Source organism: Leptonychotes weddellii, chromosome 1 (genome assembly GCF_054177405.1).
Source record: "Leptonychotes weddellii isolate Sample4059 chromosome 1, ASM5417740v2, whole genome shotgun sequence".
NCBI lineage: Eukaryota > Metazoa > Chordata > Mammalia > Carnivora > Phocidae > Leptonychotes > Leptonychotes weddellii.
The window spans coordinates 117,631,940-117,651,359 of record NC_138369.1 but is presented as its reverse complement, the minus strand read 5'-3'; the positions used below and the strand labels follow the sequence as shown (position 1 = coordinate 117,651,359).

The window sequence follows — 19,420 nt, the reverse complement described above, 5'->3', positions numbered from 1 at the left end:
GAAATGGAGATTTAGTGGTTCTAAATGATTTGACCAAGGTTAAAGAGCTAGTATGTGGCAGAGCATGGCTTAGAAGCCTGGTCTCTGATTAACACACTTTATCTACGCCCCACCCCCCTTTTTTAAACCCGGCAAATGCTCTTTCAGTATAGGTGTGGAATTTTTGATTAGTTTCACTCTTGTTTCTTCCTTATCATGTTTCCCAGTGACCTAGTTGTTTCTGTATCAAATGAAGCGATCTGATATAAACATTTAAGTAACTGAAAAATTAAAACTCTTTTGGTACATATAGTAAAAAAGTTGAAAGTAAAATTAACTCTCCTGGTGGTGGTTTGTTTTGTTTTAAGCTTAAAAAAAGCTGAGCTCATTTGAGTCAAGTTGCTGTTTCCATTATGGTCTTATAGGTTGGGTCAAGCATAATGAAAATCTGTGAGAAAGCTCCTTGTTAAATTTCAGCTTGTGGTGTTCAAGTTTTGATAGTATTAGGCTTGACATTTGATGATGAGAAATAGTTCCAAATAGGATTCAGTTGCTTTGTGGACACAAATAAGCTCTTGAATAACCTGCTGACTATCTACTTTACCTAGTCATTTTAGGTGTACACACCCCACCTAAGAAAAAGCAAAAACAGAAGAGAAAAATGCCACTAAAGCATTTTTCATCACTTTGTTGAATCCCTTTTATATAATTAGTACCTAATCACTAATGGTGATTAGGTTGCTTGTTTGCGTTGTAAAATTTTAAGAGAGATTTTCTTTTAAAGAGTTCTTTTCTAAAGAATTCTATTGCATTACACTTTTGAATCCTTCAACACTGAACATGGTGTTGCGGAAGATAAATTGCTGAAGTTCATGGCCCATATCTTTGTTATATTAGGATATTTTCATTTCAGTAAACATTTAGAGTGCTTATTTATTATTCATAGGGTTCTAATATTTTTGGATTTAGGATTTGAATAGATACCAGATCTTAGGAGATTTTATTTTTCGAGGATCACTTATTCTCTTTATAAAACATATATCACATGACTTTTGAATGCTAGTCATTATTGTAAGTTATTTAACTATGAAACTTTTAAAATCTCATTTAATTCTTTGTTTTTTTGTTTTGTTTTCACCTGAGTAATCTTTTTGTTAATTCTAGATTTCTTTAGAGAAGATGTTTATGGAGAGGAGAAGCAAGTTTAAATTAGCTACCTGACTGCTTGTTAGAAGTTCAAAAATTAGTTTGGGGGAATCAATTGAAATATGATGGCTAACACAAGTATTTTAAGGAGGTTATTTCTATCCTATTATAGATAATCAGGAATTAGCAAAAATAAGTTTTTAATAGAACAGTCTTGCTGAAATCAAAACATTCAGTTTACAGTGGAAGTCATCTTTTGAATAATAATTCTTAGGGCGAGGAGAAGAAAATCCTTTAAATTTCTGTCAACAGAATACTTTTTGTAATATATTAAAATTTTTTAAAAATTTTAAGTAGGCTCCACACTCACCGTGGGGCTTGAACACACAACCCTGAGATCAAGAGTCTTGTGCTCTGCTGACTGAGCCAACCAGGCAGCCCTGGGATACTTTTTTAAAACCTATGAGGAAAATCATACCGAACCAAACAAAATTGAGAAACATAGAAAACCAGTTTGAATCTTACAAGTATACTTTCTGTGATAATTTTTTTCAGGTGAATTGCTATTATATAAAACATTGACTACAATAATTGCATAGTACAGTATAGTATAATTCCACGTTCAATTTAGTGTTGGTACAACACCTCTTAAGAGTTTGTCATTGAAAGTACAGGAAGTTTATGGAAGAATGATAAGAGGCACAGGCCTAACCATAAATAATTATTCTAAACAGATTATAATTTAAAATAATACCGAGTGTTTTTTGTTTTGCTTAATATTTGAAATTGTACACATTTGCTTATATTTTGGGGGTATAACCTACACATGTGTTTGTATTTTCTCTGGGTTTCAAGCCTTCTCATTGGAAAAGGAAATCCTGACTTTCAATACCCCCCCGTTTTCCATCTCTACATTTAAAGCTATAAATTGTGGACAGCTCTAAAAATAGACTATGACATGACAATAAACACATTTTTCTTCCTGTTGAATTACTTTTCTTAAAAAAATACCCATCTCCCTCTTCTCCCCTCGTTTTCTTCCCAAAAACCCTAAAAGGGAAGTTACATCCAAAATTAGCCTTCTATTTAGGTTGTGAGGGAATGCTTAATGGGTAATTTTTAGTCAGAATGCAGATTGTTTACATGAGATTGGGGAAGGGTCAGTTGATCACTTAACTTTTCCATAAAAATAGATGAAGAAATATTGCTCACAATCCACTCCCCCCCCCCTTTTAACACATAGTCAGTGGTTGCACTTTTGCCCTTTCTGTTTTCTCTTTCACTTGACAATATGGAATAAATGGAAAGACTGCATACCCTAAAGCAAGGCACCAGGGTTTTATTCCTAGCTCTGCTACTTTTTGTATAAGTCTATCTTTAGATAAATCGAGCTCTGGGGCTTGGTTTTCTCATTGGTAAAATGGAATCAATGATAACCACCTTGCAGGATTGTTAATAATTAAATACCTAGCACAGTGTTGGCGCACAGTAGGAGCTCAAATGTTAGCTGCTAGTTTTTATGATTATTTTACTATTTGCATAAAATCATTTTTTTTTCTCTGGAGTATTCTTTCCTTCACGGACTTGAAAGGAGGCCTTACTATGTGCTAAGTACAGTTCTAAGAGTTTAACCTGAATTAATTTGTGTAACCTTCACACCCTGTTTACAGATGAGGAAATTGAAGCACACAGAGATTAAGTAATTTTCCCAAAGTCACACAGCAATTAAGAGGCATAGGTGGGATTTAAATCCTGCCAATCTGGTTTGAGAGTCTACACTAATCATATACTACCTCTCTGTGCAGGTGGAGGGGAAGAGGATTTCTAGCTTCTCTACCTAGATTCTTAGGCTGACTTTCCTGCTGAACTTTGCCCCTTGGTGAAAGTCTTCTCTCGGAGTGGGTAGTCTCATTAGTTGAATTGGTTTTTCTTTCCACTTTTGACTTCAGACCTATAATCTTACTGGGACTCTATGAGTGGTTTGAGCTATTGGTAACGTTTGGTTATTATCTGCTGAATACTATGTATCATATATGGAAAGTATGATTTTTCTGGACTTAAACTAGCTCGTCAAAGTTTCAGGTAAAGTTAAACTGTTAATCATATGGTAAACACATGAGAATCAATATACAGAGCTTTTAGTGAGAATTGAGTGATCATTCCAGTGTTTTGATTTTTAAAACATGGCCTTTTTTGAGCTAGATTCATCAAATCCTGAGAGAACTAGAATTGAGTTAGAAAACTAATTCCTTTAAAAGTGTAAAGACCTTAGTATCTTTTTTTTTTTTTTTAGAGTTCAGACTGAATTTGAAACTTAAGGGTGAGAAGATGAAAATTCAGAATAATATAAATAATTAAATGTATCTTTATTTTAATATTTTGCTTTAAAAAATATTGCCCATTGAAATTATTTCCATTTGGAATTATTAGGACTTAGTTGACTAGGAAATAATTTTCCATGTTCATTATTTTTCTTGAGGGAAATACTTAAGAGGAATTTTTTAACATTATGATCATTATTTTTAGTGTAGAGCCTAAGTCCCCATTCTTTTTTTTTTTTTTTAAGATTTTATTTGTCAGAGAGCGAGCACAAGTGGGGGGAGTGACAGGCGGAGGGAGAGGGAGAAAAAGACTCCTCGCGGAGCACGGAGCCCGATGTGGGGCTCGATCCCAGGACCCCGGGATCATGACCGGAGCCGAAGGCAGACGCTCAGCTAACTGAGCCACACAGGCATCCCAAGCCTTTCTAAGTCCCCATTCTTCTATCACAATAAGACTTTATAGGTTCAATGGTAAAATGTACTTGACTCTATGATACTTGGCTACATCCAAAGTATTTTTTTTTCAGATAAATTATTTTACTTTTTTATAATTTTTTAAATGATTTTATTTGAAAGTGAGTGAGAAAGCACGAATGGGGGAAGGGGCAGAGGGAGAAGCAGACTCCCCACTGAGCAGGAAGCCAGATGCTGGGCTCTGATGCTGGGAGCCGATCCCAGGACCCTGATCATGACCTGAGCTGAAGGGAGACGCTTAACTGACTGAGCCACCTAGGAGCCCCATAAACTATTATTTTCAATGTGATTCATAAATTTCTTGAGTGGAAAAAAAAATTGCAGATATTCTAGATTTAAGTATTAAACAATACGTGTTGATGACCAGATTTTTTTCATTTTGGAAAGATGAACAAATAAGTGTTTTTTTACTGTCCAGATTATAATAGTATCTCTAACTTTGGTGACCATATACAATTGTAATTAGCTTTCTGTTACAAAAGACAACACTTCTCTCCTTTTTTTCCCTTCCTCTCACTCCCCTACTGTTCCTCTCTCCCCCCCTTCCTTGGGTTCCCCCCTTTTTTGCTAGAATTAAAAATAATATATTCTATATTTTATACATTTTACATATTTCAGTACTGAATTAACTTGAAAATTTGTCACACTTTTGAGTACTGAAGATTGTATTATCTAATCTTATTTAATGATTTAGTTTAAGATTTATTTAAAAGGAACAAACTAAAAAAATCTGAAAGTGAATGACATATACTTATTTGAGTGCTGAATCATTGTAGTTGTCACATGTTTTTGCTGTTAGGAAGATCCCCACTGCGTTTGTAGTAGAAAGAGAAAATCCATCTGTTTTTGTCTTCTACTTCAGTTTTCTATCCACCCTCTCATCCCCTGTAAATAATTTTTTGCTGGCTAGATACCCTTTTTCTCTTCCTTAAGTTGATAGAAATTTAAACCTCTGATGCCATACTCTTAAAATCAGAAAACCTTGCCTGATGTCCCCATGTAGCCTGGGAAAAGAGGGTGGGAGTGTTAGAGGTCTCCTAGAGGCGTGGGGAAGGGGCAACTCTAGTACACTCCAGCTTTATTCTAGGACAGCCTTTGAGACTACAGAGTTGAGTACATCCTCCCTCGTAGGGGAGCACATGGTTAAGATTGATTCGAGGCACAGAGAGCTGACAGAAAAATGGTAAGAGTGCAATATAAGTACAAGAAGGGGAGGGTAGTTACCAGACTTTGTAGGAATGGGGCTGCTTATTCTTGGCCTAGCAGAAACCCATCCTATCAGTTCTGTGCCAGGTTTCACTCATTAGCCTTAATGGTGTTGGAAGTGGGTAGCTACAGCCCTTTTCCTTAAAATATATTGATAATGCTGCGTAACTGGAAACTTTAACCGGTTAAAATAGTTTAATTTATATATACATAGACATTATTTATTATATATACTTTTTTCAAGTAAGGTAATAGAGTTAAATTATTCATTTGTATAATTTTGTTACTAATTTGTGTGGGTAAGATGATTTTTTATCTTCCCCAGTTTTCTCATCTCTGGCACTGTGACAAGAGTCATTATAGACTGAACAGTGCTTTTGGCTTGCATAAGTGACTTAAGCTATATTTTTCCTTCCTCTTTTCAATAAAAATGATTGAAGTTTCAGGGAACAGAGCACTGGATTTAATACTGTATGATGAAACCCCAAATAATGCTGATTGTTTTTCTGTCTCCAACTTTTAGGGGAATGGGAAAAAGTTAATACAAAGAAGTTAATTCAGGCTGAATTAAAAAGTAATTTCCAGGATGCAGCCTGTAATTGGTATATACTTCAGATTAATCTCCCAACACTCTTTACAACCTTATACAGTGGTCACTGGTGATCATAGTGACCATCAGATACATCTCTGTTCTTCAAAGAAAAATTAAAATGTATGTCAGTGTACTATCTCTCTCAAGGGAAAAATGGTATACTAATTTTAAAAATAGTATTTCATAATACAGGTTGAAATCAAGGTGGCTTCCTTTCATTTAAAGAGTATATTAAAATAAGACCGGTATCTTCTTTGGCATTTGATTTCATTGTGGGTTTGTTGCAATTGAATAATAAATCTTGAGGAGCTATTTTTCAAAAGGGAAGAATCCTAGACATCTGAGAGATGTGTTGTATAATGTGGTATGAGTTATCTGGTTTCCAGAGGTGGTAGAGTTATTTAGTGAGGTAACACGAGGTTAGTGAATTTGTAGTTTCTCAATTTTAATGGCGAACAGAGGTTGAGATTTTAATCCGTAATCCTAGAAAATAACATATTTACAGAGAGAGGAGTGTGGCTGACAAATCAGACTCTAGGCCATAAACATTTTTCATATTGTAAGAGAGAGGGTTGGTTTTCATATTTGATTTTGAATATTCTTATTTTTATTCTGTAATAGGTGGAAATGTTTATATCTTTGGTAGTCTTTTTCTTGAAAATCCCAAAAGGCTTATAACTGTGTACAGCACGCAGTGTGGTTTGTGGAAAGATTACTAAGACTCAGATTCATGAGATCTTTCTGTTCTTGTCCCATTTCTACTAATAATAACCTGGGTGATTTTTGAACAAATTCCTTAACTTTCTGGGTCTCTTCTCATCCGTACAATCAGGGGATTGAGGTTTGTGATCTGTCAGTTTGGGCTAGATCAAAGATGCTGGGGTTCTCAGATGTGTTGCTTAATCCACAGAACGGTTTCTGTCTATTAATGTGTGCCCTACTCGTGTGCTTTTTTCCCCTTGCAGTAGTAGCTCAGCAAGAACCCAAGCACTTTGCTGAGAGATGGTGTTAGGACTTGGTAAGGTGAAGAATAATAGTGGGGAGGCTAAAATTGCGCACAGGAGACCAGGTTGGATGGGAAGAGAGGGAAAACATGGTCTTTGTTACTGGGAGAGTAGAGGGCCTAATTGCCCTGCTTTATTTTGCACAGGGTTCAGGTCAGATGAGAAATGAATCTTTGTCAACATAAGGCAAGTAAGAAGAGGTTATTACAGCAGAGAGCCTGTTTGGGGAGAGCCTCTGCTAGGCTTGGGCCAAGGGAAAGAGGTGATTCTTTCAAGGGAAAAAAAAGAAGAATTCTATTAAAAGTTACCTTCATTGGAAGGATCCAGGGTACTTGTTCATATTGCACTGCTTTCTATTTGAATGCAAATATGGGGAAATTCTATTGATAATTATCTTGGTTTCTGAACACCACCAGGAGAAATGTAGGGTACTCATATTTCATTTCTTTTTCACATTTGGTAAAAATAGCAAGAAAACAAGGGGTGGGGTTGGGAGAATTGTACCCTATATCCTTTATAATGGGTTTTAAGACTGCTACTAACACCTGTTAATCTCATTGTTCCCTGGGGTCATTGCCTCTTCTGGCTTCCTAGATAATGTCACTTCTTCACCACCACTCCTTACGCGTCCCTTTAGAGCTTTGTGCTTGGTCAAGCACTTCCCTTTCTAGAGCCTTTATATATGTGCTCAGGATCCACTTTTAGGAGAAATGCAGGGTGGTTGAATTTCCTTTACCTTTTCATTTCTCCTGTAAAATAATACCAAATTTTGTGTTTTACATTAAAAAATTTGTCTTTCTGATTAATAGAACAAAAATAAGTCTTGACTTAAAATATTTTATGAGGAAAAAGTATTGCTAAGAATGATTAGTTAGCCATATAGATATAGTCATCTGATTTTACATAGTTTCAATTTAGGGAGCGCCTGGGTGGCTCAGTCGTTGAGCGTCTGCCTTCAGCTCAGGTCATGATCCCAGGGTCCTGGGATTGAGCCCCGCATCGGGCTCCCTGCTCCGCGGGAAGCCTGCTTCTCCCTCTCCCACTCCCCCTGCTTGCGTTCCCTCTCTGGCTGTCTCTCTCTCTGTCAAATAAATAAATAAAATCTAAAAAACAAAAACATAGTTTCAATTTATTTTCTGGTTTCAACAGAACAAGTTGAAATCATCGCAGAAGGATAAAGTTCGTCAGTTTATGATCTTCACACAATCTAGTGAAAAAACAGCAGTAAGTTGTCTGTCTCAAAATGACTGGAAGTTAGATGTTGCAACAGACAATTTTTTCCAAAATCCTGAACTTTATATACGAGAGAGTGTAAAAGGATCATTGGACAGGAAGAAGTTAGAACAACTATACAATAGATACAAAGGTGAGTGCTTGTGACTTTAAATATTTTGAACCAGGTTTTCCACAGTTACATGCTTATGAGAGATCAGGCATACATAGAACATAAATTGGGTGAATGTGTCCAACGTAGCTCTGTAGATCTTAGAATTACTTCAAGAGATCTGAGAGAAATTCTTTCCCTCTTTTCACTAAAATTTCTTCTTAGCCTCTTTATTTCTTCCTCCCTTATCCTCCCCCTTTTTTCTTCCCCCAAGATCCAGTTTTAGAATAGTGACTGGGGGCCTGGATTTTTTCCCCCTCATTTTCATAAAATTCAGCTGAACTAATTTAAAGGAGACCTGCATAATAATTTTAACAACCTTTAAAGAACTATGAAGTAATACTTTAAAAATGTTAAACAACATATGAGTAAAGAAGAAGTTAATAGCTTCTCCCTCTTTATTCTCCTGAGGGAACCAATATTTAATAGCCTGGTGTGGATCCTTCCATATCTTTTATGTTTATGCAGAAATATATATATATACAGTTTCTTTCAAAATTTTTCCTAAAGTAGAATTACATTTTATGCTTAACTCATGCCCAGAAGCCAAAAGATATGCATGTTTTTTATTTCTACTAACTACTAACATCTTATAGAGATGTTAGCAAATCACCTACAACAATGCACTGTATGAGTGCCTCTTTCTCCTTGTATTTGTCATTACTTTAAATTTTTGCCATCTGATGAGTAAATATATTGATAGTTGGGTTTTTTCTTTAATTTGAACAACAGATGTTTATATTGTTGAGATTGGGATTGAATTGCAGAGTTACAGTTTTTCTGATATTAAGAAATGATTGCCATTATCAAATGAACTTTGCTGTAAGAAAACAAATGCTGTTCATATGTTCAGAAAAAATCCTTTTTTTCTATATAGGAATGTCTGATTTTCTGAGTGTATATGAGTATGGGACATTTTTCACATGAATAAATAAAACTTAAAAATCAAGTGCCCATCTCTCCTCCCCCCTCCCCCCCCCAGTATCCTCCTGTTCATCTCAAGAATGCCATTTCTGGGACAAAGTGGCTTTAAATGTTATAGTGGGAAAATATGTTAGAGTATTACCATTTCATATTTCTGATTTGTTGTGAACATTTTTTAATGGAATATAGAGCATTACTTTTTCCAGTTTTAGGCATAGCATAATAAAGTATGGCACTAATTTAATATTGCACTGTTGTTTTTAAAGATCCTCAAGATGAAAATAAAATTGGAATAGATGGTATCCAGCAGTTCTGTGATGACCTGGCACTCGATCCTGCCAGCATCAGCGTGTTGATCATTGCATGGAAGTTCAGAGCAGCAACACAGTGCGAGTTCTCCAAACAAGAGTTCATGGACGGTATGACAGAGTTAGGGTGAGTATATACTTACCACAGGAAATTAGGCACATTACTGTGAGAATTAACTGTGGAACTGAATTGTGTTATGAATTTGTAAATGTCAATTTTTAAATTTACCAGCCTACAAACATTGGTATAAATAGAAATGGGCTAGTATGCTAGCTCCTTCCCATGTTACATAGTTTTCTGGGTTTGTCAAGGTTTCTGTGTAGTTTAGCCTATTCCATTTGCATTATGCTTTTCTCATTTGTTTCTGAGGAAGTTTCATTAGTATTAAAATAAATTACTGTGCTTTAATATTTAACATGGATAAGTGAAATGAGCTTTAGTTTATTTTTCACTGTGCGGTTGTGAACTCTGGATTTATAAACAAACTCCTAGAATGTAAAATCTTAGAAGTTACTAATTGCTTTTTGTTCCCCTTATACCTTGAACAGCTGATTAGCTAAATGTCTTGGGATAAGTAAGTTAAAAAGTCATGGGTAGAGATTTTACCTATGGCGTCTAGTTGTCTGTAGTTAATGAGAATATGAAAAAGTATTCAGTCTGTGGATAGGTAACGGGCTGCTGCCCTTTCTGTTTTTAGTGAGTGACAAGTAATAATAGCTAACAGTTGTTGAACATTCATTTTTATTTCAGGAACTGTGCTAAGTAAGTATTTCACCTACACAACAACTTTGTGAAAGAAGCAGTATTTACCCATTTTAGAGATGAGGAAAGTGAGGTGCAGAAAAATTATGGAATTAGGTAGGGTTAGAGCCAGAATTTGAACCCAGACATTCTGATTCTCGAGCCTGAGGGACATTGTAATCAGTCAGGGTCCAGAAAAAACACAAAAACCATGTCAGTAATTTGAACAGGGAAAATTTAAAAAAGTCGTATTATGTAAAAGAGGTAAAAGAAAATTCTAAGTATAACAGAAGTGGCAGATGCAGGAAGCTGCCATCACCCTTGTGGCCGTGGGAAGTGAGCAAGGAAGGAACGTAGAAACGAAAGAAATCCTGCAAGGCTGAGATTGAGGAGTTCCGAGGAGAGGGTGTGGCTGCTGCAGGAACACGGGGCCTGCGGTGCTTGCTTTGCCTCCTGCTCTGGTAGAGAAGAAACTGGCTGGAGGCCACCTGTGGCCGGGCCTTAGGAGTTGCCACTGCTGGTGAACACTGCTGGGAGCTCCCAGCGCACTGAAAAACCCTTGCTCTCTGCAGAAAACAGACTAGGAGAGGAGGAAAAGTTCCTTTTTCCTCTTCCAGCCTCTCGTCGCCCTCTATTGGTAGAACCTGTCAGTGAGCCAGCTGGTAAGAAAAACAGAGCCTCAGGATTGGTAGTTGACTGCAAATAGTCGCAAAGTGTAGGTAGGGCAAAGAAGGGTAAGTTTAAAGTTGAGGAGCAGTAAATTAATAACTGGTCTAGACACTGTGTTCTGCCTCCCAAGCCAGCCCTATCCTGAACTTGCTGGAATTTTCTGTACCAGGACAGGTTCCACTAGAACTTATTTTTTTTATTTGAAACTGAATTCATATAAAATGTAATGAACTTCCAAATAGTTTTAATCTACAAACTAATGAGCTAGAAGGTGTTATGAAGACCATAGAAGGGAAATAAAAGCAGAAATGATTAGAGGAAAAATGGAATGCTAGTTTGTGGAATCTATAAAAAAGAGGATTTCTGCCTTCAGGCTATTATGTGGAAAGTAGGATGGGTACATAGACCCCTTTCAGTTCCTTGGAAGTTGAATGCTTTGCAAATGTAGAAAAAGCTTAAATAATGATTTGAGAAAAGTAGTTAGAGATGGTAGGGGGTTCAGCTTATATTTATTATTATACTTTGTATAACAACACCTTTTCAAGGGGAATGCTTTCTCACCTAAGCAAGAGACTGTGCTTTCAGTTAGTTTGAGAGCTAGACATGTGACTTGTTGCCAGGTAAGGAGTATCTACTGCTGTTTAAACTGGTGATTGTTATGGTGATTACTATACATTCTATTCACTGTGGCTGACTTCTACAATTTGGGTGTGTTGATAGTCCAATGAATTACATAATTAAAAGTAATACTCCATTTCTTTTAAAAATGGTAATTCTGACATTTAATACTCCAGACCTTTACTTTATCTAGCTAACCCTGTACTTGTTTATATAATGTAAAAATATAAAATTTCAACTGATTTTTTAAAAGTTCTGTGAAATAAATATAAGCTTTTATCAAAGTCCTTTAATTTATGGTGAAGAAGTTTATATTTTATAAACTTTAATTTTACAATGTAGATGTGACAGCATAGAAAAACTAAAGGCCCAGATACCCAAGATGGAACAAGAATTGAAAGAACCAGGACGATTTAAGGATTTTTACCAGTTTACTTTTAATTTTGCAAAGAATCCAGGACAAAAAGGATTAGGTAAGAATTTTTTAAATTATATTTGGTGTTTCAAATATATTAAAATACATTGACAGTGTCACTTTTGTAATTGAAAGTTTTGTGTTTTGAGCATTAAGTCATCATGAAAATACCAGTTACTGAAAAACAGTGAGAAACAATGAACTTTTAGTTAATCAGAAAATAACCATGTACGTTGAATAATAAGGTTACCCTTGATGCCATATCTGAACCACTGATTTTTTTTTTAAGAACTATAATACGGAAAATAAATAATTGTTAAAATTTCACTGACATACATATGTACATTTATTTACTTGTTTATATTTATGTGTATATGTATTTGTGTATATTTATTTGTTATCTAGAAGATATTGTAGGATCATAGGGCCATAAGTTATTTCACTGTGGATCTATAGAAATAGCATTGTAAGATTTCTGAGTCCTAGAATGCCAAAGAAATCTATTCTTTTTGGCTATGATTAGCTTGGAAGCTATAAGAAAGAATAAAAATGAAGATTATCAAGTATAATCTTATCCAGAAATCCTATCCATAATCTTCCACTCTCAATAGTTTAGATCAATCAATTTGTGCTGTATGTAATATCCATACACTTGCTCTGGGATGGCTAGGGGATATGGAAGTAAAAGCTACAGTGTAATTTACAATTTACCTAGAAAGATTTGACAAAAGGAGGTAATACACAATAATAAACGTGTATGAGGGTTTTAGAGTAAAATCAGGAATGGTGGGGAAATGCTTCCTGGGCAAGATGGGATATGAACTGAAGGATATCATATTTGACTCCACAAGGGAAAGTAAAAGGTGCTTGAGAAGATAGTTATGAATGAATATCTGAAACTTCAGAAATAAGCTTGGCTTATTTGTAGAAGAGAGAAAACATTGATGTGATTTTAGTGGGAATGCTTATTTGGAGATTAAGTTGGTGAGACATTGTAAGGCTTGACAACCACAGGCTTCCTTTAAAAACAGGGCAGAAAAGGTTTAAATTAGAATTTGTGGGCAGTAGGGATGCACTGAAGATTTTGATGATGGCAATATCCTCCATTTACTGTGTGCCTGGCAGTGTGCTAAGTACATAAACTGCTTCATTTCATGTTTAACAGTTTTATGAGTTACTCATTTTTTCATTCAATAATTCATCACCTGCCATGTGCCAGATACATAGTAATAGAGTGCTAGCCATTTTTCTATCCTGATTTTGCAGATGAGGAAAGCTTCATGTGCCTACAGGAAAGTTAAATAACTTACCCAGTGATGGAAGTGAGTTTGTTTTTGATTTTGAAGTTGGAGAGGCTAATAGGGGCCTCTAGCACTAATCCTTCTTTATATTTTAAATTAGAGGGGAAAACACATTGAGAAAAGGATTATGTGAATAGGGATTAGACCGAGGAAGTGGTTGAAAGCTAGTGAGGAGAAGGGATAAGTGTACAACATTTGTATTGGAGATTTGGCCTAACGAGTGACTGAACGTGATTGAACTGATTGAAGATATACAAGATATCTGTAAAGCAAAATTAGAAATAATGAAGCCTCCTTTCCAGCTGATTCTTCAGTTTAGTTTGGATTTTCTTCTTGCAGTAAAATTCCTCATGTTGCAGGCAAAATAAGCTGGGATGGATGATACATTGGGTTAGTTTCTCCACTATCTGTGGCCATCAGTTAACTGGGCTATTTTTTTCTAGTTTCCTCCTTCCTTCCTGCAAATAAAAACTGATTAAAATTTTTGAATTTATATGTATACACTACAATAACTTTTTGTTGTGTTTAGAAATGTAGCACAATATTTTGATAAGATTAAACAAAATGTTATGAATATAAAATGTTGATTTAAATGGGCTGAATCTGGGGACGCCTGGGTGGCTCAGTTGGTTAAGCGACTGCCTTCGGCTCGGGTCATGATCCTGGAGTCCCGGGATCGAGTCCCACGTCGGGCTCCCTGCTCAGCAGGGAGTCTGCTTCTCCCTCTGACCCTCCTCCCTCTCATGCTGTCTGTCTCTCATTCTCTCTCTCGCAAATAAATGAAAAATCTTAAAAAAAAAAAAAAAAGGCTGAATCTGTTTTTTTAGTTATATCCTTTTCCCTTATTGGAGCACAAAACTAATGATATTTTGGGGTGACTATATGGTTTTGATAGTGAATCTTAGTTTTTATTATATGTGGTAAAAATAAAGCAAAATTAAATTTTTATTAGATATTGGATATGTAACATGATAGTAAATTGGAATTTTGGATGATAGGGAAAATTGCAAAAAGATTGTACAGAATTAGATATAAAAATTTATTTTATTATCTAATGTAGAGTACTGAACTTAAGAAAATTGTAATATTGTTTAATGGATATAGAGTTTCTGTTTTGCAGGATGAAAAAAGAATTCTAGAAGTTGGTTGCACAACAGTGTGAATGTACCTAATACTACTGAACTGTACAATTAAAAATGGTTAAGATGATACATTTTGTTATGTGTATTTAACCACAATTTTAAAATTGTTTTAAAAAACCCCATAGAATGTACAGCCCAGAGTGAGCCCTAATGTAAAATATGGACTTGAGTTAATAATAGTATATCCATATTGGCTTATCAGCTGTAAGAAATATACCACACTAAAGTAAGATGTTAAAAATAGTGGAAACGGGGGGTGGGGAGGTATATGGGAACTGTCTGTACTTTCTGCTCAATTTTTCTAAGACTAAAACTAAAAAATTCTTAATTTAAAAAAGAAAACATAATAGGAAGACAAATCTTAGTTTTTCCTTTTGTTTTGCGTTGGTGTTGGGTGTCAGGAAATGTAATGACTTTTTCTTAGTTGAAGAACTTAATTAAAAAGAAAACCGTTTTCTTGACAGCCTTTCTAAGGGCGCACAGGGCTCTTAAATTACAGTATTTGGCAGAGAAGAGTTGGAAGATCATAGGAGAGGAGGTGAGGCCCAAAACAAATTGGCAAAGTGACGGTGACAGCACTGTGGTTTATTTATAAATAGCTCTGCTAGTTATAATGAGAACTGGTGTTTTCCATATTTTCCCATTTTCTATAACTTGATTTCCTTTGACACCAGGATAGGGTGCTCCCACTATCACTGTCTGTTTCAGTCACCTGGCATTTCTGATAGCCTTCTGAATCTTAAATTTGAAAGGGATTTCATAAGTTGTCTAACCTGTCTAAAGTAGCATTCATAGCTGATGCTCATTTAGTTTTTACTTTGGAACATCCAGGGATTGGACACACATTGTTTTAGGAAGTGGTCCGTTCTTATCACAGAATACTCCTACTACTTATCACACAGTTCTTCCTTATGAAGTGAGCATCTTTGTCTTGCTAACTTCTACCACCCGCTCTTACTTGTCCTCTACCGCAGCATGGAGGAAGTCTGACCATCTAAATCTGCTGTCACTTACCCCCTTCTCTCTTTTTTTTTTTTCCAGGTCAGCATTCCAATTATTTTAACTGTTCTTCATTTGAGAAGACCTTTGTTATTCCTGTTACTGTCCCCTACCAGGCACATTTCCAATTTCTCAGATTCTCTCAAAATAGAGCTCTTAAAGCAGAACATAATACTCCAGAAGGAGGCTGTTTAATGTAGAACGCCATGAGTCTGTTATTTTTTGTGACTGTTCATTCTGTTTGGTCAAAAATTACATTTGTTCTTTAGCAACCATGCCATTTTTAGGACCATCCTGAACTTTTATTAGGCTAAAGATCATAGGTTATTTTCTTGTGAACTGTGGTTCAGCTAGAATCTCATACCTGTGCAGTTGATTTAAAAAATTTTAAGATTATGTTAGACATTTACTTTAATATTTAGAAATAATTTTATAGAGTGTTTTTAAGGTGTATTTTCATCTATGTAATCCTACTTGGTTCTTGTAACAACCCTTTTAGCTAAGTAAAAAACCTGTTATCCTCTTTATCATAAAGATGGAGAAATTCATGGGTAGAGAGGTTGACTTACTAAGGTCATGTAACTTTAGAGTTGGTAGAACTGGGACTCAGTCTCAGATCTTCTGGCTCCACATTCTGTATTTTTTTTTATATTATGTTGTGCTAACATTTTTTTCCCTAAGTATTTCTAAGATAAATGAAGATACTTCTAAGTAAATGAAGACATTGGGAATAGGATTGTTAATCACCATTCCATCCTCCCTAGTGAATTGGCAACATTTTGTTTCCCTTAGGGACAGTATTTGTATCCAGTCTCAGTTCATTTCTGTGTTCATTCAGCACTCAGTTCATCACCTTTTATGAAATCCCACGTTGCCTTGTTGATTTTGTTTGACACTGGGATTACCTCATATTTTTAATTTTACTATAAGGGCTTAAGAATTCATTCTGCAAGTATCAGTTTTAGGCAATTCTGTTATTTGCTTGTCTCTTTTTCTCTGTATTTTCCTTCTATTTATTCTATTGTTGCCACTTGCTACCTTCTTGTTGAATTTGCTCTCTTTTCCAGTACTGCTTCAGAATCTATAATAATAATTTAAAAATTATTAAAAATAAATAATACTGATAGTAAGGACTCATATATTATTTACCAGGCACTGTTCTAAATGTTTTATGTCTATTAACTCATTTAATCCTTAGAGCAACCCTGTGAGAGTAGGTACTGTTATATTTATTTTAAACTGAATTATAGAGAGGTGAATTCACTTACCCAAGTTTCCTTAACTAGTAGTAGGGTTGGGATTTAAGAGGCTAAACTACTATTTTAAATTACTTCTCTCTAGCTAGGCTCTTCTCTCTGTCACTCAGACATTTCTGTCTAAAGGGCAGTTTTTCGTATGCATGTGGCAATTGCCGTTTTATCCCTGTACAGTCTTAGGCATTTCAACTCTTTTTTTAAGATTTTATTTATTTATTTATTTGAGGGAGGGAGAGAGAGAGAGGGCATGCATACGCATACGAGCGAGCCAGGGTCGGTGGGGGGGAGGCGCGTAGGAAGGGGCAGAGGGAGAGAATCTCAAGCAGACTCCTCACTGTGTGCGGAGCCCAACGTGGAACTCAATCTCAGGACCCTGAGATTATGACCTGAGCTGAAACCAAGAGTCGGACACTTAACCAGCTGAGCCACCCAGGCGCCCCTGCATTTCAACTCTTAATTATAACTTACTAAGTCTTTTTGAGTATTCCGTTTTCATTCAAAAATATTTATTCACTCCTTACTCTGTGAGCATGGAGTCAGGAGCATCTTAAGCCTGTCTGGGTGAGTTTGCAAAGTCTTCATAAAGATGATTAATTTTTTTTTCCCACACTACAATAGTTAATTTTATTTGTTCAAGGGCTCATTTGTTCAAGGGTTCATTGCAAGCATTAAACCAAGCATGGGCTTTGATTCTGTGAGCCCAGATTCCCATATTTAGGAAGATAAAAGCAAACTGTGGTCCATGTATATGGATGAAAAACTAAAGGCTCACAGGTAATCACATTGTAGTTTTAAATTTCTATAGCCTGGAAGCCAGAAGTCATAGATCTTTTAGGTCTTTTCTGGATGTCCCACAAGGTATCTGCACTTTTCTTGAGCTGGGCAAACTCATCATCCTTCAGCTTCTGGTTGATCACACTGGTTAAGCCCCGAGCGTTCAGGATACACGGAAGGCTCAGGAAAACTTCGTTCTCAATGCCATACATCCCCTTCACCATTGTTGACACTGGATGAATCCTGGATAGATTTTTCTTTTTTTTAAAGATTTTATTTATTTATTTGAGACAGAGAGAATGAGAGAGACAGAGAGCACATGAGAGGGGGGAGGGTCAGAGGGAGAAGCAGGCTCCCTGCCGAGCAGGGAGCCCGATGCGGGACCGATCCCGGGACTCCAGGATCATGACTTGAGCCGAAGGCAGTCGCTTAACCAACTGAACCACCCAGGCGCCCATGGATAGATTTTTCAACATTAATTCAGTGAGATCAGCCACACTTAATCCACTAGCCCAGTTGGTATATCCTTTTAGCTTGATGACTTCGTAGGCACTTTGAACCACCATCTTATGCACTTCTTCCAATTTTCATTGTCGTTGTCTGTTCCCATTTCTGGATTCAGTTCCTGAAGAGAACTCCACACAGCCACACTTGAGTTGCCATATTCTCCCAAAATCTATCCATGGCAGCTCCTGGGATGAATGCCAAGTTTTTCAGCCATAAGATTGCAAAATCTAGCAGAATTCAGATTACACCTACTTCCAATCACACAGTGCTTGCGTAGTCCACTTAGTTTCCCGGTAACATATGTGAGAATATCCACTGGGTTGGAAACCACAATTATGGTACAATCAGTACTGTACCTGACTACCTGCAGAATAATAATTTGAAGACATTAACATTCCTCTGAACCAGATTGAGCCGGCTCTCTCCCTTTTGCTGGCGGACTCCTGCAGTCACCACCACAATCTTAGAATTGGCAGTCAGAGTAATCTTTATCTGCCACAATTTTAGGTGTCTGAAGAAATAAGCTCCCAGGTTGCAGATCCATCATTTCTACTTTGAGTTTATCTTCTAAAACATCCACACGGGCAAGTTCATCAGCTAGAGACTTTCCCAGAATGCTGATGGCACATGCCATACCAACTTGTCCAGCACCCACTGCAGTGATCTTATGTTTGGGACGGTTGCCTCTTCTGCAGCTGGTGCAATCAGTTTTTCCTTAAGAGTTGCCATTGTGCCCAGAGAGAACCGGCTGTAATAGTTGAGTGAGGAAGACAGTGTTAGCTGTGTGCGTCTCCTCCAGTGCAGGACCTGCAAGCAAAGATGATTAATTTTTGAGCCTTGAAGAATGAGTATATGTTTTCAAGGACCCCCCCCCCCCCAAAAATAGAAGCCATCTCTTTTTGTGGAGAGATTAGCAAGTTCAGTTGCTCAGAGGTGAGAGACAGCACCTTTGAGGAACCGCAAGTAAGTTCATTTAACTAGAAGTGCAGATTTTATCTGAAGGCAATAGGAAAATTATTGCAGATTAAAAAAAAATTTTTAGTAGACATTATTTTTTTGAGCTGTTTTAGGTTTACAGCAAAATTGAGTAGAAGGTACAGAGATTTTCTGTCCCCACACATACATAGCTCCTTCCAGTATCAACAGTGGTACATTGTACCCCACAGTGGTACATTTCTTACAGTCCCCACACATACATAGCTCTTATCTATATTGATACATCATTATCACCCAGAGTTCAAGTTTACATTAAGGTTTACTCTTGATGTTATACATTCTGTGGGTTTGGACAAACATAGTAACAACATGTATCCATCATCATAGCATCATACAGAGAATTTTCACTGCCCTAAAAGTCCTCTGCTTTGCCTATTCATCCTTTCCTCCCTCCTAACCTGGCAACTGCTGATCTTTTTACTGTCTCCATAGTTTTCCTTTTTCAGAATTAGCCTTTTCAGACTGGCTTCTTTCAGTTAGTAATAATTAATATGCATTTGTTTTCCTGCATGTCTTTTCATGGCTTCATAGCTCATGTTGTTTTAGCACTGAGTAATAGTCCTCTGTCTGGATATACCACAGTTTATATAATCTCTCTATCTAGTAAAGGACATCTTGGTTGCTTCCAAGTTTTGGCCATTATGAATAAAGCTGTTGTAAACA

General features: G+C 36.4%; 1 protein-coding gene, 1 long non-coding RNA gene and 1 pseudogene across 4 annotated transcripts in view; 1 reads left to right on the top strand and 2 right to left on the bottom strand.

Moving 5' to 3' along the window:
* The window catches only part of LOC115944840 (uncharacterized), a 325,497-nt gene that overhangs the window by 81,830 nt on the left and 224,247 nt on the right, over window positions 1-19,420 (bottom strand). The window lies entirely within an intron of this gene.
* DCUN1D1 (defective in cullin neddylation 1 domain containing 1) overlaps window positions 1-19,420 on the top strand; it is a 32,345-nt gene that overhangs the window by 4,212 nt on the left and 8,713 nt on the right. For all 3 annotated transcript variants that reach the window (XM_081830217.1, XM_081830209.1, XM_081830201.1), the window contains exons 2-4: window positions 7,872-8,088; window positions 9,297-9,465; window positions 11,710-11,840. In XM_081830217.1, the coding sequence (XP_081686343.1) occupies window positions 7,914-8,088; window positions 9,297-9,465; window positions 11,710-11,840 (475 nt within the window). In that variant the 5' untranslated portion in view covers window positions 7,872-7,913. The remainder of the gene's footprint in view (window positions 1-7,871; window positions 8,089-9,296; window positions 9,466-11,709; window positions 11,841-19,420) is intronic.
* Window positions 17,145-18,569, bottom strand: LOC102733413 (L-lactate dehydrogenase B chain-like; annotated as a pseudogene).